Source organism: Paramisgurnus dabryanus, chromosome 7 (genome assembly GCF_030506205.2).
Source record: "Paramisgurnus dabryanus chromosome 7, PD_genome_1.1, whole genome shotgun sequence".
In the NCBI taxonomy this organism is placed as follows: Eukaryota; Metazoa; Chordata; class Actinopteri; order Cypriniformes; family Cobitidae; genus Paramisgurnus; species Paramisgurnus dabryanus.
The window spans coordinates 30413746-30436950 of NC_133343.1; the positions used below are offsets into that span (position 1 = coordinate 30413746).

General features: G+C 36.3%; 1 protein-coding gene across 1 annotated transcript in view; it reads left to right on the plus strand.

The window, feature by feature from the left end:
• LOC135757736 (cadherin-22) overlaps positions 1–23205 on the plus strand; it is a 207128-nt gene that overhangs the window by 111543 nt on the left and 72380 nt on the right. The window contains exon 3 of the mRNA XM_065272413.2: positions 8234–8528. Coding sequence (XP_065128485.1) covers positions 8234–8528 — 295 coding nt within the window. The remainder of the gene's footprint in view (positions 1–8233; positions 8529–23205) is intronic.

Below are 23205 nucleotides of genomic sequence, written 5' to 3' on the forward strand. Positions count from 1 at the left end.
TGTTTGCTTGTTTTATGCACAAAATCACTTAAATTTGATATTTTTGGTCTAAAAACTAGACTTATTTTCTTGGGTCGTTTTGCTCATCAAGAAAAAGCATCTTAATTTAAGAATTTTTAGATATTTTTTACGGAAAACAAGACAAAAATACTAAGATTTTTTTTAAATCATTTTTTGCAGTGTAGACTGATTTTTTTTCTTTGCTTTATTCGTGGACAACAGCTACCCTCTCGAACAAAAGAAAAAAAGTCTCCACATCAAATTCATTAAATGGTGGAACCAAAACACAAACTTCCGTGGGGTAGTTTGGATAAAGAGGAGTCGGCACCAAAACTTCTGAGTTGATTCTCTTAAATAATCAAATCTAGGCGCTGTTGTTCAACCATCTTATCTCAAGATCTTATCTAAACTGCTTTTTCGCACTCCAGAAGCCACTTCTTACATTCAGTCTCACGCTATATAAGTAGCAGATATTTCTGCTGTTGGAACAAGAGCGTGCTCGAGGCTGGTAATGGACGTGGAGCTGGTGGCTCTACTAAAACTTCAAGATCAAGTAGCGCACCATTAATGATCCCCTTTATTCCTTACGTACCTTTTCTCAAGCCCGGAGAGTTCTGCTTCATAATGTGAGGCAAGATCTAAAAGCTTTTCTTTAGTCATTTTGTCTTCAGTCTGGACAAAAGCTTCAGCGCCAGTAGCCATCTTCAGGCTGCACAGATTTATAGCAAAATGAATTAATCTAAAGGCCAAGCTCAATGCAAAATGAACATCTCCAAAAAACCATGTTTCCCGGACATGGTTTAGATCCAGAACTAGGCCTTAGTTATATAAGGACATTTATTGCATGTTACAAAAAACAAATCTTATTGTACGGTTGTCTGTTAAACCTTCTCGTGTCCTTCCTTGTTAATCTCCTATGGGGGTATAACAATATAGAGCGACACTAAAGTAATATTTTGTGTCTCCTGTCTACAGCTGTAGGGTCTAAAGTATTTTGAATATAAAATATAGAAGCAACAATAACAGTTATAGTGTCGAATTTCTATCATTTGCGAATGTCTTTCTGAGGTTACATAAACATAAACGAACTATTTCAGAAATACCTTTGATGTGCAAAATGTTTATGAACATGTTAAATACATCCGTTAGCTATATTATGATTGAAACTAAACGTGTTTAAATTAAAATCAAACTGATTAAATTTTCCATTTCATCCCTATTGTCAATATTACAGTGGGCTAAAAGCTACAGAAAATCATTTAGTCAATTATTATTTTCTGAAATGTTTGCTTAAAATGTGTCATAAATATGATATCTCTTGTAATATTTTAAATGTCAAGCGCTCTGAATATGAGTGTTGATTGCAAGGTGTAGATTTGTTAATTCATTATATTGTTTGATCTTTTGCTTGCTAAAATGGTGTAAATATGGTGAAGACAAAATAAGAAGTTTGTGTTTCCAGTGGCCTTATTTATAAATAAATAATTTATATTTATCAATGATAATTGATCAAAAATGATTCATAAAACATTATGCAGAGAAACGCGCATGCCCCTTTCTTTCAGATGTAAAATCTATAAATCGCAAATGAATTTGTGCGCAGCTGGGCAGTTTTAGATCTCCGCCTTTAAACGAAGCCCAATTGATGTCATAGACATAAAAAGAGCGCTTGTCAACCTTTTTCGAAAAGCAAGAATGCCTTATATTTCCAAAAACCTGCAGCAATCGAACAAACAAAAGTCTGTACGTCTGCTCAGACCCTGACGTGGTTTTTATAAATACTGTATGGATTTTTTCGTGGATTTTTGTGTATACACACTTTAAAATCAAGGCCCCTTGTGAGATTTGTTCTGATTTAACCAGATTGAATTTTCTATGAAGAACGTCAGTCATTATTTTGGAGAGGAAATGTCAAGTCCCATAAAAGACAGAAAGTTACAGTGGAAGCTTTTAATTGTGCTTCTTTATGTCTTTATAGATTCTGTGTTTTCTCAGAGTTTGAACAAAATATTCAACGTTCAGATATCGACTCTTAAAGATTAGATCCAATCAAACCTTTTAGCTGTTTGCACATTTGCAACTATTTCAGTGCTCAGTGAAACTTCTACACACCATATTCTCATTTCCATTAGGTTTTAATAGATGAATGATTCAGTTTCTCATTTCTGCGCATGTTTCATGATTCATAGTTCTTGTGCATCAGTGGTTCTTGACCACTCATCAGAAGTGAGATGTTCAGCTCACCTCCAGCTAACAGGTTTGATTTGTTAGTGCAATGACCTGAGATGGCAGGCCAGCAAAGTTTGGACTACTCCACTATCCAATTCATTCTGGCAACAACATCATATAGTATATTACATACTATAGTTTCATAACCATTCATATTTACTGTATTTGTCACTTCTTATTATTAAAGGGGCCTTTTCACAAGAGTTATTATTAAGATCATTTGTGTGGCCAAAGTATGTATGTTAAGTTTAGCTCAAAATATATAGATCATGTATAATAACTTGTTAAAATTGACACTTTGTAGGTGTGAGCAAAAATGTGCTGTTTTGGGATGTGTCCCTTTAAAATGCAAATGAGCTGATCTCTGCACAATGCCATGGTTGGATAGTGCAGATGAAGGGGCGGTATTATTATGATAAGACACCCTTCTGACATCACAAGGGGAGCCAAATTTTAATTACCTATTTTTCACATGCTTGTCGAGAATGGTTTACCTAAACTAAGGTACTGGGTTGATCTTTATCACATTTTCTAGGTTGATAGAAGCACTGAGGACCCAATTATAGCACTTAAACATAAAAAAGACAGATTTTCATGATATGTCCCCTTTAATAAGATACAAACAGAAAATAAAAATGTACATAAAAGAAACGCTTCTGAAAGCAGTCTTCTTCAAGCCAAATTCAGTGTTAGGTGTGACCTCTCTTGGCACTTAACACATCTTGAAGTCTTTTGAGGAGACCTGAAGTATAGCGATCATTCGATAAGAATTAGAAATCAGGAATTTTATTTCATTTAGGTTTTAAGAGATCCTGCACTGCAGGAGGAGATCATACTTGCCCCTGCTTTCAAAGACAAGGCTTAAAGTCACAATGAAATTGAAATGAAAAACTTATTTGTTTTAGAATATTGTGTTTTTTTTTTTACAATAGTTTCATTATAAAAAATTCATGTGCCTTCATTATCTTAAATCAAAAATGCAACCCCCCCCACTTGAAAAGATCTCTCTTTACTTCAAATCATATTGTATGGAAGGGGGGCGGGGGTCCGGAAAAATATCTTAGTGATTAGCAAATAGCAAATATAACTTTTCAGAAGTAAAATATGTAGAGGATATTGCAAACAGCTTATCCTGAACGATTTAGGTCAATATCTCAATATCTGAGTTTCAAATGGCCATTATTTTGTTATTCTTGAACCCATAGACATGATCTTTGTCTCATTTAAAAGCCCCTTTTAAGCTCTTTCTATCTGAACAACTACTGTAGTTTTAGCATTTAACCATTTTGAAAATTTAAGCAACATACCTAATATTATTAATCAACCAACGTCTGGATTTGTTCTAGTATGTTGGATATTGGTAAGAGGTTATTGTCATGTTTATATTATAGCTATAGATGGCATTGTGGTAAAGAGAGAATCAATTATCCATCAAGCTGCTGTGGTTTTAACCTCTGTGGTTTGTAAGATCTTAACCCCTTGTGCTCAGATAAGCCTCAGATTTCCAGCTCTTACCCCGGTGTGATGCTACTCAGGGCAAAGATTAAGACCAGCTCTACCCACTGAGTGCTTCACGTTTCCCATCACCCAGTTCTGTTGTATTTGTTTGTATCAGGAAAAACAGCCGAGTCAGAGGATGTTTGCGGCACAGACAGTCAGCAGCTCCATCATTTAAATGCTTCTTTCTTTACATTCTTTTTTTGAGATGGCAGATTGATCACACAATCTTCGTCTGAGCTAACGCCTACAAAAGACTCTAGATCCTCGTTCTGTTCCGTTCCTTTGATCAAATACAGCCGGTCACAAGAACAGACGGCAAGAAATATTTCTCATCCCTCAGTACTCTTGATATTTTCTTTGTCTTTCTGTTAGAGATTTTTTCTATTACTGCTGAAATATTGATACGCCGATAAAAGTGGATATTTTCTGTGTGTGCTTTATTCGACTCGGGCAGAAACTGAAATGAAGAAAGAGGAAAAATGCAATATTGCAGGCCGGCTTGCGCTGTTCTCATGTTTTACGACAAATACCTAATGAAAACCCCCGCGGGAGTGATAGAAACCGGTATTTAATTAAGACTTTATAAAATATTTAACACACGGATGATGGAGAGGGTGATTTTGACTCTGTCCACTGCTGTTTAGAAGATTTTGCCGTGCTGCAGAAGATGCATTAAAATAGAAAAGAGGGAGAGAGAGAGAGAGAGAGAGAGAGAGAGAGAGAGAGAGAGAGTCACTCAGGCAAAGGAAATCTTAACAGTTGGTGAAGCATTACAACAGTGCTGCAGTGTAACTCTTTGTACATCTCCATAGCTCACGTCAGACTCTTAGGCCCAGTTTACACCTGGTATTAGGATGCGCTTTGGCCGATCGGATCACAAGTGGACGAGTGAGACACATTCCCATTCACCCCTTGTGTTTTAATCCATCTCTTTTGTTCACTTGTGAACTCATCTGTGGTGATAACTTCGAGGGGATGGTCTATGGGCGAGTCATTAAAACACAAGTGGGACAAATTACAGGTTAAAGTTGACTCACACTAACATTATGAGAGAGTACCACTGCTTGTGTTGTCAGTAAACATGCACATAGTTTTGTACATGTATATGCAAGGGCCTTTTGGGATATTTCAGAGCAATTGATGAAATTACCTAGCACAACTTTCAAAAGCTCGCATAATGAAACAAAAATAAAAGTTTTATCAATAATAGCCTATAGATAGTGCTGTATACTGTGGGTTCACACTAGAAGTCAGGACAGATGTAAAAACATTGTGCTCGGTACATCACACATTAGGTCAAAAGATTGATCTACACCACAAAAGCAATCCAGTCGAATGCGTTTCGACTACCTCTAAATGTGGTCCAAAGTGGATGAGCTCAAAACGTTTTAAACACAGTCTACACTTATATGTAGCGTTGTCCACTTGTGATCCGAAAACCAAAAAGCATCTTAATACCAGGTGTAAACAGGACCTTTATGGTACATTCACACGGGGAGTAAAAGGATTTTCCACTTATCTTTTTAAAAAATCCCAATAATTTACTCACCCCCATGTCATTCAAGATGTTGACGTCTTTCTTTGTTCAGTCGAGAAGAATTTTTTTTTTTTGAGAAATACTATTCAGGATTTTTCTCCATATAGTGGACTTTAGGGGACTTCAACATTTTATAGTTTCAATGCAGCTTCAAAGGACTATAAATTATCACAACCAAGGCATAATGTTCTTATCTAGAGAAACAATCGCTATTTTTGCCATAAACATTGAAAATGTGTACTTTAAACCACAACTTCTTGTCTTGCACTAGCTGTGTGAAGCGCCAGCGCAACCTTACGTATTACGTAATCACGTTGAAAGGTCACATTTTACATATGTGAAATGTACACTTACGGAACATTTTAAACAATAAACTGACATAAGGTCATGCTGGTGCATCATGCGACTAGTGCATGACAGAGGCGTTCAAAAGTACTTTTTAAGATGGTTTTCCTAGATTTTTTAGAGCCCTTTGAAGCTGCATTGAAACTGTAAACTGTGGAGGTCCACTAAAGTCCACTATATGGAGAAAAATCCTGGAATGTTTTCCTCCAAAAACGTAATTTCTTCTCAACGGAACAAAGAAAGACAAAAACACCTTTAATTACATAGGGGCTGAGAAAATTATCCGATTTTGAATGAAAGTGCAGTAATCCTATAACGCTTCTCATTTACTTCAAATGGGCGACGTCATGCATTGCCGAACTGAAGTGTGGATCCATCAGCTCCAATGTGGGCAGACTCTAGAAACTTATGTCTATGCAAGACTGGAGAACAAAGGAGTAGGTTATGCGTTAGCTTTGCGTAGCCTGACGTGCACCTCTCCAAAATTTTAACAACGCGTCCAATCTATGCAGAACGCAAGTGCTGGGATTGGTCCACTAGAACCCCTCTGTCATGTAAAAAACTGCGTTGCACTTCTTCATAGGCATTTCCACTTGCGATGGTAAGAACAAAGATGGGCCAAGTTGAGGAGTGATTTAACTCAAAACGTATTTACCTCAATCACTGCTGGTCTTCTCAAATCATACACGACAAGCTGTTTCTTCTTTGTTTGTGGGTTTACTGGCCAAGCAGCTTCTTTTTTGGCTGTTGACAGTGATGGGCGATTTAGAAGCACTGCTTCATGAGGCATCGAAACATTTACGAATCTTTTGTTTCGAATCATTGGTTCGTAGCTTGTTTCAAACTGGCCAAAGTCACGTGATTTTAGCAAACGAGGCTTCATTACGTCATAACTGTTTCGAAACGTTTCGAAAATCCGACAATTCACCACTAGGGGGAGTTGATCACAAATGACCAGTGTAGGTGAACTCGGGTCAGTTTTATTGTAAAAGTTTATAAAACATTCATCCTTCTGACTAATAACACTACCATTTTGTCCATTTTGTCTAATTAAAAAGGTAGTTCATTTTAATGATTTGATTGCCATAAATAAAACTAAAAACACAGAATACACTTTTTATTACGTCTTAATTCAATAAAATATTTCTTAAAAACATATTTTTAGAACAATCTTGCTATTATTTTGTAAAAAGTGTAAAAATGTTTGGACAGATCTTGCTTCTTTTACACTATTTTGACCAGCAGGTGTCGCCAGCGTGATGGTCTTTCGAACGCTTCGAAAAACTGAATCAATTTACGAAGCAATTGGTTCATTTGATTCAAAGCTTCGAAAAGCTTTGTTTCTTCCATCACTAGCTGTTGCTACTGTGGGTTACATGCGTGGATACTGCCTACTAGCGGTCTACATGTGTAATTGCACGTTGACGACGACACAGAAGTAAATGAAAACCAACGCATCGAGGCTACGTCGTAGGACCTACGCACAACTATATTGAGCACTTAATGCAACCAAACCGGCATTCATTAGCTGTCAAAACAAAATCATTTTTGTGTTGTGTTGTGGTCACCTGTGATTGACAGTTGTCACAATCGGATCAGGGCCACGCTTCAGACACGCCCTTCGTCAAGGGTTAACGTCTCGTGTGAATGTACAGTTAGCTATGCTATAAAATTGATCTTTAACATTTGCTATGAGACATTTTACACGTACAGAATTAAAATGTTAGATTAACATGCTGGGTTGATGATCAAAATTTGCCTAAGGTTGCAAAAACACTTTCTTCTTTACAGCATAATTTCTTCTTTATTTGAAAAGTACAGCATAAAATGGTATATATAAGTGAGATTCTAGATGTCTTAAAATCAAATTTTAAACCACAAACAAGTGCATGTACTTTTGTTTTCTGTATTTGAAATTTGTCTGTTTTTTTACATCTATGCTGTCGATTACGTCTAGAGTTTATGCCCCTTCCACATTAGACAAAAGCCCTGGCAGGCGTATGTCAACAGCAAAAATTTGCTTTTAAATAGCCATGTCACAAATGCCAGTGAAATAAGATGGGATGATTTGAATCGTGCTTTCACAGAATGACATGTCTTGCAGGGAAGAACCAATAACTCTTCAACGAGTCTGTTGCGAGATCTCATGGGAATGTTGAAAAGAGAGACAAGCAAAGGCTGTCTGAAACCAAAGACAGCTGTCTTGCTCTCTCGCTGTACAGTCGCTCAATGAGTTTTGTATGGAAACTGTTTTCTGACAGGCTCGCACGGCACCATAACATCACATCTAATTAGGCGGAACAAATGCAAATGAGCTTTAGACACAGCAAGAGTTTATTTCATAATTGCAATGCCTTGTTATCAATCGAAATAGAAACTAACATTTACATTAATGCATTTCCCAGATGCTTTTATCCAAAGCCACTTACAGCGAATTTAATTTATACATTTAGTTTAGAATTGAAGCCATAACCTTAACACTAACACTAACATTAACAATAAAGTGAAAATAATACAAATTTATTGACTTTGATTCCAGTTACATAGACTTGTTTGGCATGGTGAAATAAATCTTTACCAAACTCTGTATGAATCTCATCCGACTCTGTTTTTACTCGACAGATTCACTCTGATTCAGATGAAGGCGATGGATCGATTAAGTACACAATCTCTGGAGAAGGTGCCGGAACGATCTTCATCATCGATGAGGTCACTGGCGATATCCACGCCACGGAGAGATTGGACCGGGAGGAGAAAGCTTTCTACACTTTGCGAGCTCAGGCGAGAGGCCGACAGACTGACGCACCGCTCGAACCCGAGTCAGAGTTTGTCATCAAAGTCCAAGACATAAATGACAGTGAACCCAAATTTCTAGAAGGGCCTTATATCGGAAGTGTGGCAGAACTTTCTCCTATTGGTGAGTTTTTAATATTTATAGTGGTTTACTGTATAAATATATACTTAATATACTATTACCATATACATATCTCAATATTTACATGATACTTCTGGATTCAATTTTTATTTGCATCGTATTTTTGAGAGTACTTTGCAAAAGTGTGGTAAATACTAAAGTTCCAGGCCCGGATTGGCTAAACTGGAGCACCGAGAGAATTCCCATTGGGCCGGTCTGTTTTGTAGCCTCGAGGGCCGGTGTTGTCATGCCAACGAGTTAAAGGTTGCGTCCCTATAGACCCTTTCACTGTTTGTATGATAACGTAGCAACGTATTCGCGCACATTTTGTCAACGGAAGTACAGTATGGAGAGAATTAGCAGCGTGTCAAGCTACACGAGCGGATTAAGCAACACAGACAAAGAAAGTTATTTTAAAAAGTCAGGCTACCAGACCCGTGTACCATCAGATAGAAGACGTTAGCAGTTGGCCAAATATACAGTGGCCATATATATATATACACTCATTTAGTTGAGAAACCGAGCGTATACACCCGAGATAAATTTCCAGCATATAAGTCACTGGATGCTTATGAATACGTTGTCTGTGGTCATGTACAGAACTGGGGAACAACACCACTTCCGTTTCCAAAATGCGCATGTAACTTTTTGTTCAGGTGGATGTAAAAAATGTAAAAAATTGGGATGCACGTCTTTCTTTTGCTTTTGGTTGTCTGCCTTTGCTATCGTTCTCACTCGTTGTAAACACGAGTTTGTTTCAGATGTGTCTAGTGCGCTTGCCGTGCGTCTACACTTAAAATAAACTTGAAAGCGACTTGATACGAACAGTCTCTAAAAGGAAATCTAAAAGAAAGTCATAGATGTAACAATGACATTATCATCTATTGCAAGAGTAAAAAACATATATTTGATGCAAAACTTATCAGTTTATGAAAATAATGTTTTCTCAAGTAAAACTCAATTTTGAAAATCCATTTTATATTTATTTATTTATTTATTATTATATTTTTATTTTTGACTAAAAGTACCTTTCGTTATCTGGCAATATACATAAGTTAAGTAATAAAATGAAGATAAGGATGTTTATTTTTCCATCTGTTTTCCTGCATACTTGTGTGTATTGGGGTTTCCAAACTTTATCAACCCAAAAGGTAATCTCAAAACCCACATTTTAAAAAAATAGAGATAACACATTTGTTCCCTTTCATTTTTGTAGTTTTTGAATACATTTAATCAAATAATACCTTATGGTAGGGCTGCATGATTATCAAAAATTCATAATTGTTTAGTCTACTGTATTTGCACTGATTTGTAAATTATAGATTTGAAAAATACAATGAATTACCAGGCTAAAGAGAACAGTGAACTATTCTTTATGTAAGGAATAATTGACGACGGGGATTGAATTGTAAGAAAATAATGCACACCCAGGTGCAATGCAGCATGACGCGAAGCGGGGTATCGTTACACCGCGGGTGTGCATTATTTTCAATTATTCCTCTTATACCACGGTAACCACAAACATTGCTCTGGTGCCTATTTTTAAGACATTTGACAAGTTAGGTGTGCAGTTATCAGAAGTTAATGCATACTCACGGAACATTTCTCAGCCAATCAGAATACAGCATTCAACAGACCTGTGGTATAAAGACTTATATACTGAGGATTTTGTGAACTAAAGTTATCCGGTCTAAGGCATAAAACTCCAGGGCTGAAAATGAGTTCCACTCCGGCCTTGTAAAGTACCACGGTATTACCATCTGATACCAATGTATCACAGTCATGTCACGGTCTTCTTGTGTAAGTGTTGTATTGTGTCAGCTCATTGTTGTGTGTTTGTGAAGATAAAAGATGTTTAGGTGCAGGTTACAATAATGAAAACACTGCAGCTCTGCAAGTCCTGATTGAAATTAATTCCTGCATCCTCAGCACATCTGTGGCCGAGACTCACAGCTTATTGACACCGGAGAGAGAAAAATGAACGAACGAGAGAGAGAGAGAGAGAGAGAGAGAGAGAGAGAGAGAGAGAGAGAGTTCCCTGTAGGTTTTTGTACGTTTCAGTCAAATTACACATTAAGAAGTGTGTAATGTTTAATACATTAAACAACAGTGCGCTTTATGAAATAACACTCCTGCTTAGCCAAGCATTTCCTATGTGTTTACAACTAATATTTGGTGTCAGGAACAGAACAGCGAGTGATGGTCTCATTGTTAGCACATCTGCAGTAAGGTCGCCAAACTTGAAATATCTGTAATAAATATTTGTAAAGATGAATAAAAATAGTTTGTTCATGCAGTGAAACAATCATGTGCATATCAGGAATCGAATGCATTTTTTGAGCACTTATCCAAATGTGTCTGGCAACCCTCGCTTAAATCGTATTACTTCACATGCATAACAATGACAATGCATTATTCTGATGGAGAACGTGGCTACCTGGTGTCCCTGTAGCTCTATAATTCAACATTGCATTAGTAAGCAAAGGTTGCGAGTTCAATTCCAAAAAAACAAACAAATGCATATTGATGAAAACAAATGGTGTGCATAGTAATAAGGCAAAGATATGCAACATATATGAATTGCTGGATTCTATTTACCGTATCTGTTTAAATTAAAAGGGTCTTTTTGTAACCACAGTTATTTAACCTCTGCTATGTGATTGCATGTTATCTGGTTAATTGTCAGACAGCAGACTGCATGCATTTATAGAGAAAACTCGACCCATTCGATTAAATATCTAATCTGTGGAAATATGAAATTTAATCAGTTCGTTCTGTCTTACCACTCCAACAGAGAGCATTCAGCTATAATAATAAAAACGGTAATCACGGACAAGCCGCTGGCACATTCATTTTCACTTACAGTCTTTGTCATTTTCTGTTTCTCTCTGGTGGATTCACTTATGCACATGGCCTTCAGCTCGCTCGTGAACTAGCATTTGTTTGCATATTATTCATATGCTGGAGATGTATTGGGTTGGCTAAACCAGTAAAGAGCCAGTGAAATGGAGCACAACGACATCTCGTGCTGTCTGGTAATCGTATTAGTCACAGATTACCAGCCAAGAAGTCTTTTGTTTATTAGTATGACAAAAATATCTGCATTATGTATGCATTTAACATTTAGTGAGAACTTAACTATTTGTTTGTAAGGTTTTATCTTTGGTCTTTCAGTAGGATTTAGGATTCATGTTGCTCAGGGTTGCTGTGAGTTAAAGATTTCTCTCACCACACACTGGGCATGAATGAGACCTCAGATGTTGAAGGTTTATTTTTCAAAGCAGTTGGTTTCAGGAAGTCTGCCTTCAGAGACTTTGTTATGGAGAATGCTCATGCTGGGTTTGGGATGGTCTTTTTTTAAGAGTAAGCTGAATATAAAAGTAAATATGGAGTATGCTCATTCACAGTCTTGGGGTAACGCATTACAAGTAACGTGCATTATGTAATAATATTACGTTTCTGAAGTAGCAAGTAAAGTAACGCATTACTTTAGAAATGTACACATTAATATTTAAGTTAACTTTTTTTTAAACTAATGTGAGTTAGTAATGTGTTAGTTTAATTAATTAGATTTAAAAAATAATGTACTTAATTAAACTGAATGTAGTCAGATAGAATTACGCATGCGAAACAAAGATGGCAGGCCAGAGCTTAACAATTTTTGCGATGGAAATATGCAGTTTCTGAATGTAGAACATCTCAGTCATAAAAAAACATGCAAGGCCTGAATGAAATCAAGCCTCAGCTAAGTACTTAAGTACTACATTCCATAAAAAGTAACTAAGTAATGCAATTAGATACGTTTTTTGCAGTAACTTAATATTGCAATGCATTACTTTTAAAAGTAACTTTCCCCAACACTGCTCATTCATAGATTGGATTGACATTTCTTAAAAGTCTCTGAAATGTTAGATGTGAATTTTCATAAATTACGGATTTTTTTCTTATTTTTACTTCTATTAAATGATCATTAGGTGTTTTTCAGTGTTGACATCTTACTTTAACAGATTATTATGGGTTAGGTGAATGTGTGCCATTAAATTTACCATCAGCCTCTATAAATTATTAAGAAGAATATTTAAAACATTTCTTGAATGCCAAACAGATGCCTACAGAGAGATTTGCATGTAAAATTAAATATATGATATGATGATAAATCAACCAAACATTCAGTCCAAATACTCTTAAGTGTTCAACAGTCATGCAGGTTAAATTGTCAGTATCCCTATATATATTTATCTGACATTAATGACATCACCTGCTTGCTTTAATAGGACACAAAAATACGTTTATCAGTATTATTTCATTGCCGTCTTTTAAAAAGTCAGACTGTTGTTTGTTTTGACTAAAACTAGATCTGGAGGAAAGACAGACTTGAGTGAATTATTCAGTTAAAGTAAAAGACTTCAGCAGTGCCTGCAATCTTTAAAACACTTTTAATTAGAGCTGCAACTAACGACTATTTCTTCTGTCGACTAATCTAGCGATTATTTTTGCGATTAGTCGACTAGTCTAACGACTATTTTTTATTATTAATACAGTGTTCTTTTTTTGATTAGCTATTTAATCTTTTGGATAATCTGTTTTCTACTCTCTGTCTGATCTGACAGTTATTGTTTGTTTTATTGTATTTTAACACAACTGAATGCTATTTTCACATATTATCTGTTCTGTTGTCAGATATATAGGGGCCGTTTCCCAGACAGGGATTAGACTAGTCCTAGACTAAAATAAATATAAGAGCTGTCCAAACTGAAAACATCTTGCACTGACATATCTTAAAATACACCAGTGCCCTTAGCTTGGCCTCAAAATGCACACAAGTAATGTTTTTAGTAAGGCAAGTTTGTTTAAACTAATTATATTTCCTAATTAAACTAAGACCTAGTCCTGGCTTAAGCTAATGGAAACCACCCAGGGCCAGAGTGGGACTCATTTTCAGCCCTGGAGTTTCATGACTTAGACCGGCCCACTTTAGTTCATGACTGACTATATTAAAATAATACAGTTAAATCCTCAGTAGCCTATACATAAGTGTGCAATAGTGAACTGTTTTCTGCATCCTTGCAATTCATTGTATTTTTTTAAATAGATAATTTCCAAATCAATGCAAATACAGTAAACAATTATGATTTTTGCTCTAATCTTGCAGCCCTAAGATAAGGTATTTTTATATTATTCAATTAAACATATTCAAAAGCTACTAAAAGGGAACAAATGTGTTTGTGTTTTCCCCTATATTTCTATTTAAAAAAAATGGTGGGTCTTGAGATTACCTGTTGGGTTGAAAAACTTTAGAAACTCCTGATATACAACACACAGGCAAGATTTATCAAGTATGCAGAGGAACAGGAGGAAAAATAAAAAATCCTTATCTTAATTTTTAGTACTTGGATCATGTACATTGCCAAATACCTTGTGTCATAAAAGAACAAATATTGAATGGACTTGTTGTACTTAAGAAAACATTATATTCATATGAAACGTTTTAAATAAATTGATGAGTTTTGCATCAAATATGTCTTTGTTATCAAAAGACGATGAATAATATAACTATTCATAGATCATTCATTATTTGTCTCATTTTCATTTAAGTGGCCGTTCGTATCAGGTCGCGCATCTAGACGCGCGGCAAACGCCCTCAAATACAGACGCATCTGAATCTAAACTCGTGTTCACAGGCGAGCGCTTTGAAAAGCAACCCGTGCGTCTTGCGCTAACATTTTTAAAGCCGGCAAATTACGCGAGTGGGGCTGAATAAGTGCTGGCAGCAGCAACCTTCAACCCGGTGGAATGACAACTCACAATTCGGCGCAAATTAAAAAATTGCCATTACACAGAGTTACTACAGAAGGCATGCGCGGGCATAGGAGAGAGAGCTCGCGCACAAGCACATAACCTGTTTGTGTGGGAAAACACTGCTAATCTTTCATGATAAACTCGAATCAGTCGTCTTCACTGCCAGTAACATCTGACGTTTACGTGAAAATGCAAGTACAAAACACAGCCAACTTTTAATTCTTTCATTCAGTGTCATGTATGAGAGGCGCTGTCTAGGGGCTTCACGCAGAGAAAGAGAGAGAGCGCGCGTGCACAAGAGAGGCACCACCGAGCGCGCACAACAATAAATGAAGCCGTTTTAAATGAAAATAAAAATGTAACGTTAAACAAATCAATGTATGGATAACACTGCCAGGAGCAGAAGCCGCCATTACGCGAAATGAATGTAAACACCGACGCGTCGACGCATTTTACGCATGTCGACGTATTTTCATAGTCGACGTAATCGATGACGTCGACGCGTCGTTGCAGCACTACTTTTAATGCATGCAAAAATAATAGCATCCTTGTACATGTTGTGTGTTTACATGAGGATAAAGAAAATGTTCACAATTCTTTGAAATCATTCACCATAAAGTTTTCTGTCAGATAAGAGATCTCAATCATACACACTACTGTTTTATTTCAACTGGATTTATATTTTCATGCTCAGAAGCCAGTGTAAGAACAGTGTTAAACTTTTAGACGAGTTCATGTTTTAATCTGTGGTTCTGTGCCGAATAAATCTAACCGGATTATCGTTGTCATAACAACCAGCATGCATCGACACACTACACAATCATTGCAGTCTAAAGCGATAGTAGTTGTCTGCGCACTGCAAGACAGGGCCACAACAGGACGGGAGGCATAACTTAAAGAACGGGACGTAACTTGATGTCCAAATCACACAGAACAGTCCAATTGAGATGTTGTTGACAAGATGGCTGCTCGAATAGACTTTTTTCTACACTATTAAAAATAATAGTATAAATCTGGAGTTGATAATCTATTTAAATGTGTGATTTAATTTTACGAGTAATATTTGACGTGCTGCATGCATCCCAAGAAAGTCTGGCAAATAATGAATTAATGGCAATACTGAATACAATTGTATTGTGAGTTATGCTCTTTTTTTGTCCGCGGTGTATTGATACTGTACATGCATTAATTGGTGTGCTCCACATCATGCAGGGCTTTACCTTGAAGGGATACAGCAACCACCTAAATCTCGCAAGATGTTGGGTTTACGGTTAGGTTTGCGGGTAGGATTAGGATGAAAACAACGGTTCTGGCTCGATGGGATAAAATATGTCCTAAATCAAAAAAAATATATGCAGCATGTACCAATCACAATTCAGTATTTTATAATGATGCAAATGCTAATTTTTAAATAGTAAATAACCTACATCTCGTTCCAACCCATGGTTGAGTAAGATATTAAAAACTCAATCATTGGGTTATAAATAAATCAATAAATCAAAGTTTGGTTGTTGTTACCCAACCATAAGTTAAAACAACCCATCACGGGGTTATTTATAACCCAGTGGTTGGGTTTGTCCATTTTTATCCCAAAACAACCCAATATTTGAATCAGTAGGAGGTTATTTAAATACTTTTCTAAAGCCCGTAAATGATCTACCTATATAGGACATTATAAGGTGGTGATGTAACTCATGTTATTTTTGGAGAAAACCAAAAGAATTTTTCTTGTCGACAAGCTGCACAATTTCGGCACGCAACACAAATGGTGAGGGGCGAGTTACACACCAAAGTTCAATAATCAGGATGCAGGGTTTATCCCAATACATTTTTAAAGTATGAACGGCCGTAGTGAAGCTTGACTTAGGACATCATGTATGCGAATGAAGTTATGTGTGTCACGCAGTCTCGTAGTAGCGCTCAGTCTCTTCTAAACTGCCCCTATTGGGCAGAAGTGATGAGTGTTTGTAAGGGAAACGTCTGGTTAGAAGAGCTCTTGACCACTGATGGAAAAGTATAGGAGCTGGATTGAACCTAGACTTCTAACCTGATGTTATCTGTACGGATTGACGCATGAAGATTCGCTGTCTGGACACAGAAAAAAGAAAGCTTTGGAAATTGAAACGTTACTATGTTATAAATAGATCTGGTCAGGCTACTGAGACATAAAGCCCCGCTGTCAGTCAGAGGTGGTGGGCGTGGCTTTATCAGTGTGACATCACATTAACAAGAGAATCAAAACAGCATGTCTAATAATACTGCTTTGGTTTAATTGGGATTAAAAATAAGTGTGTGTTTTTTTATTATTGTAGGGTTGTTGTGTTCACCCACTGCCAACACACATTTATGTCCAAGCACCTTGTAAAAGTGGATTTCGCATAATAGGTGCCCTTTAAAAGTTTTTTAATCATTCAGTCAAAATGGTTCTTCTATGGCTTTGTGAAGCACCATTATTTTTAAGAGTGTATGTGATGAATCAGAAGGACATCAGGTATTTCATATCTAAAAGCACTTCATTCAAATATTCACATTTTGAGAAGAAAGCATATTCAAAATGGGACATGCTGATCTGTTTTAAACAGACATGCTTTTATATCCAAAATAAAAATGATTTAGCTTTTACTTAGTGTTAAATTGAATAAAATTGGATTGATGCCTAATCCTCTTCTACATATAGTGTTTACTAAATCTGCAGTAAATCTGAGTAATTTTTGACCCATAATGGATAAATAATGGACAGAACACACCGCTGGGTTAAAATTGACCCAATATGGGTTGTTTAAACCCAACTGTTGGGTTATTATACCCCATAACTGCATAACAACAACCCAACATCGGGTCATTTAAAACAAATATGAAATAGCACCTTAACTCTGGCTTTAATACTTTAGGTGTTTGTTTAATTCCTGATATGAGCAGTAATAAAATAGTCCATTGAAACACACTAAGACTGTCTGGATTTTACCGTAGAAAATGAATAAGACCCCATACTAAACCTTCTGGGACTTTCTATAGTCTTTCCATAAGCAGACCATTGAGTTTTATTAACCGCCTCTCTAACATTACCGTTCTTGTTTTTAATCTTTAGTCATTTCTTCTCCTCATGTTCTTTATTTTAAAGTGGGACAGTGAAAATCAAATCAATTGTTGCGATTGAGAGAAATAACTTTTCATGTGAAAACACTTTGGCTTTTATGGGGCCCCTAAACGCTTTATAATGCGGGTGATTTTGGGGCCGTGGGTGCAGACGACTCTGGCAGGGTTAAACAGAGGAGAAAGTTGAATCGTGCCGGGATGACAGCTTTAACATCTCAGCGGCATGCAGTGAAACACAAATCTCCTTTATGAGCTCAGTTTTTAAACGGCTGTCAGTCTCAGCGATTCAGACCGGTCGACTGCTGAACACAGACTGGGTTCACAATGTTAGGAGGGTCACACCTGATCTACAACCTTTCATTTAGATTTTTTTTTTGATATTTCAATGCACAAATCTATGGCGCCCCTAAGGGGACATGGACCAAAAATTAAATAAATTTTATTTTCGCGTGCGCACGTGATACTATTGCATACGTGAAACTATCACGTTAAGTTTCACGTGCGCACGTGCTAGTTTCACGTGCGCAAGAGAAAGTTTCATGTGCGCACACGAAACTAAACTTTTAACAAAAATTCTGCACATGAAGGTTTCGCATAAACTTTAGATTTTTTACTCCAATGTCACCTAAGGGGCTCGGTACAAATCATACATGTTGTGATTTAAGATCTGGTTTTCAAACAAGATAATGTGATACTGTGAGGAAAAAAAATTAAACTTGCCAGTTAATATGAAATATGTAAAAAATGATTTGAGTACATCTGCACGTAAATCTTGGCACTATAGGTTACGGTGCAGCAGCCTCCAAAGTCCAGTCTTCCATAAAACCGGCCACATTTAAATTAATTTTACATTAAGAGGTTTTATGTTCTCTTATATCTTAGCGAATGCATTTTTCATTGCCTTTTTACAGTGCTTGCGCTTTGAGTAGGGGGCAGAATAATTCTGCTTCTCATCTAAACAACTTTCTTATAAGCACTCTTCAGAGCTGCGGTCATCAGTGACGATCGTCCAATGTAAGATAACTTGCCAAGTTAATAACAAGACTACGAACAAGCCCAGGTGTCTCCGAGACATCCACAGCTGGGGGATATGAAGTGTTTCCATGATAACTTATTGTTTGATTTATATTTTATGCTGGCGCCAGTCAGGGTCTCTGTGAGGAGATGCTACAGATGGAAAGTAAACTGCCCCGGCTCGCCCATACACTCGCCCCGTATAATCCACTTCCACCCACCTCGTGTCGCTCCGCAAATATTAGCACGAAATGCAGGACGCTGTAGGTGAAGAGGGCACGACCGCTGAACTCTAATGTTGTATCTGAGATTGCTTTCTGAGACTGTGTGCTTTGATACTCGGAAACTCAGACAACCCAACACAAAAACATCACTGCTGGGTGAACCTCACATACTGTGTAGTTTTTTGTGACTTTATTATACATTTTTTTTCTCACAGTTTAATGCAGGATTTACAAGGGAAGCCGTTTAAATTAAAAACTTATCTGCGATTGAGAGCTTTAAATATTAATGACTGTGAAACCATTTCAAGTTTATCGTATGGTGTAAAATTTTAATTTTAGACACATATCACTATTCAATTATTTAATTGGTCATGCTTTATAACATTCATTAAACCCTTTAGGATATCTATCCAATATCTCAAAGGCCCCAGTAAGCTCACATGTTTCTCTTAGAGATCTCAACAATGTCTGAATCAGTGCACAAATTTCCCAAGACACCAGCGTTTGAAATCTCAGTATAAAATGAAACATTTAACTCATTCCCCGCCAGCCATTTTTTGTGATTTTCACAAAAGTTTCACAAAATGCCTTCCAGAAAAATTTTCTTCTAAAAATATATAAACGTACAAATATATACAATGAAAGAACAGACCCTCTGGTTTCAAACAAATAATAGATAAACAAACAAAAAGGGAAAAATAACGTTTCATCCTATCTATATTTTTTCTCTGCTTATAAACTCTTACATAAAAAGAGATTCATATTCAGAACGATTATCAAAACATACACAGAGTTTAAAATAAGTAAATAACATTTTGGCTTCAGTTTTTTCATAAATTGGGTAAGTGAGATTTTTTTTATGCAAATGTTTTCTCTTAATTGACGAGATAACTCGTCAATGGCGGGGAAAGAGTTAAGGAGCTCAGATGCAAAAGCCGCTAAATCTCATCGAATTAGATGACATGGTATGAAAATTGTACATCACTGTTATAGTGACCAAAATAACCATGATTATCAATACTACCATAGTATTGTGAACATTTTTTTAAAAATGTTTAAAACAAAGTACTTATGCAAACCAAATTTTTAATTTATTAAACATAAGTGCACTTTTGTTCACATAAAAATCAAATAAATAACATTAACATTAATCATGGCGCTTTTGGGATCATGTGATAAATGTTCGTCTAGTTAAGACACAAGTGGGTAAATTAGATTTTCATAAACACAGGACAATTCAGCAATTCATCTGTCTGCGTATGTTGTGAGAAATTGGGTGTACTTTATGACCCAGGAGTAAATCTGCGCCTGTGCTCACAGCATGCGGAATAAACAAACTGAGTAGAAAAGAGCTTCAAAGAATCAGATCACATCATTTAATGGAAAATAAATAGAAAATATGGATATTTCTAAAGAAATGTTAAGTAAACATGCCTCAGTACAACTAGATTTCCCTAAATGTGAAATTTTTTTTGGATTCAGTGAAGCACTGTCATCACAAACACAAATACATGAATGAAATTGTTTGTCTCATGTTATTGCTTAAATTGGTTGATGCTGGACAAGGGGTTTTAGGCCGTGACACTTGCACAATTAAACAGTCATTAAAAAAGTATGCTTTAATACTAACCATTGGACATATTTTAGGGGTCAACCATTAAACCGGTAATCATTACATCTCTACTCGGCACATATTAAACATTCATCAAATAATTTAGCTTCAAATCTTCTTAATCCCGGCCTCAGGCTATTCAGAAATATTGCTTTGTTTGCAGGATCCATTAAGAATCTGATTTTAAAAAATGCTAATTTACAAGAAAACATGCCAGATCTGAGCTCTTTATTTCTTTGAAGAGTTTTCTAAAACATGAAGCAGAAAGCTTTATATTTTTATTGAAAATTTGTAAAGCTATTTTTAAAAGTTGCAGACCCTCTTTATGCGTTCAAAGGAACAGTGAATGTATAATACTTCAATAGATGCTCAATAATTACCATATTTATGTACTACAGTATTTACAAGGTACTTAGAGGCATAGCATGTTTAAATATAGTCTACAGTATTTTAAAAAGAAGGCGTTATTTCATAATGCATGCCCACAAAACATGGTAATAACGTGGTATACCCAGTGTTGGGTCAAAAAGAGACAAACCCAACCCTAGGCTGCATTGTTTCAACCAAAACTGCTTTTAATAATGTGTTGGGTTAAATATAAACATTTTCTGAGTTAATTTAAAACAATGTCTGGGTTTGTCTCTTTCTGATCCAAAGCTGGGTTGAAAATAATCAACAAAATTAATTATTTCATTTTTTTCTCCATTTGATGGGTGCGAATGCTTGGCAATTTATTGAAGTCTAATGTTGTATATCATGCACATCTCAAGTGTGTTTTTCCTTTATTCATTCTCATGAGCCGCCGTGAGAAATAAATCCAAAACTCTAATGAGCTCTTAGTGAATGTGAGACTGTGCATTAATAAGAGATGATAGTTTGAGCATAAACACAATAAAGTAACATTTGCATTTATATAGTTTTTCAGAAGCGGCGTTTCCGGAGTCGGACGGCTTCCGGCTGATTATCACCTGTGAAAAATTAAGATAAGCAAATAATCCCATGAAAAGAAATGACTTCTCTGTTTCTACCCCCGGGTCAGTTAGTGAAGCCCAAACAGTCATGCAAGAGAGAAACGCAATCTTATATTACATATCCCAGTTTTAATGCCACGCGGACAGTTTTTCAAGTTTTCAAAGAGCAAAGATGTGCGTGATCTTTCAGAAATGTGTATGAAAACATAAACGAGGTTCATTTAGGAAAATGGTTGGCAGTTTTATAGACTGAGAATGCACACTTCGCGTTTACTTCGTCTCAACAGCTCCATTAGGCAAACTTGTAAAAAAAGAAAAAGCAAGAAAACCTCATCCGACCGTCTGGTGTTCGCTGTAACCCAGGGCCGTGAAAGGGAGGGTGAGAAAACGCAAAAGCTCTCAGACGGATACCTATCTGAATGTTTGGCTTTGGCAAAAGCGGTGAGCTTTAATGATAACACATTGTCCTGTTGTGTTATCTCCCGAGGGAGCCGGCGTCTGTGACACAACACAAACAAGATTCTGACACTTCCTGTTAATTAACCTCATTAGCATAGAGATATAATGTGGCCGAGCTGTACGGTGACAGGATCCGTGAGCGACTGCTACCCTGACCTTTCATGGACACCAGCAGCTGTCACCAATTACCTGCAGACCAATTGCCCTGGATAAGAGCGCCGGAGTCGTCCTTGGACGTCGCTTTTGCTGTACGCAGAACTGTCTCCGTCTCTTAAAGAGCCAGTTAACCTTCAAATAAAAAATGATGTAATTATTTACTTATACTCCTGACGTTTAAACTAAAATCCTGACATGCATTTGTTCTTTACGTTATAGACGGTTTCAGCAGTAACAACATAAACAAGCTGCTTACACGTAACTTCCAGTAAACTCTGCTAAGAATAAATGACAACAAAGTACTTTATATAACGAGCCAAATAAACAACACAAAGATAACATTGGAAACCAAAACATTTGTTATTTTCAATGAGGTATTTGTTCAAGAGTTCAGTTTAGCAACTAGTCAGACACATAAAAAAACTGAAACCGGAAGTAACGTTTGGACCAAAACGTAATCGCGTCACAGCACGTGTGTCCGATGAAATCTTATATTGTTACATTGTGACCACCAGTGGCGGAACTAGAATTTTTTTAATGGGGAGGCCAGGGGGTGGCCAAAGCTACTTTAGGGGGTCCATAGTCCATTAAAGAAAATGACGTGTAACTATATATCAAGAAAGCATAAATGATTATTTTGATTGCATTAGATGTAAACATAATAAGGGTGAATTTTAAATCTTTCTACTGTATTTCTTACATCTGATTTACTGTCTGGAAAAAGGATTCACCCAAAAATGAAAATTCTGTCATCATTTACTCACTCTTATGTTGTTCTAAACCTGTATTTTATTTTAATAAACACAAAAGAAGATATTTTGATAAATTATGGTAAGCACACAATGAATGGTATATCCATTGAATTCCATCATGCTGTTTTTATTCCTACTATGGAAGTCAATGGTTACAGCTGTGTGCATACAATCATTTATCAAAATATCTTCTTTTGTGTTCATCAGAAAAAAGAAATTCGTACAGGTTTAGAACAACATAAGGATGTAAAAATGATGACAGAATTTTCATTTTGTGAACTATCCCTTTAATGAAGCAAAAGATCAGGAAATCTAAACTCCATGATAAACCTTAAACTTATTTCAAATAGCAGAGCTCAACACAAAGGATGTTTGGATTAATCTTTATTTACGAAGATACAGAAGATGCAAAAGTTTTCTTTTTTCTTTTGATATTTAATTAACTTTAATGACAGAGAGACTTCAACAGGTTAGGCTAGGACCGAATGCAATAAAATGTTTATTCGTTTAAGACGTACATAACCAAATGTTTAGTATGAAAATCACCAAGACAGCTATTTTGACATATGAGCATTTGTCCGTTTAAGCAAAAAGACG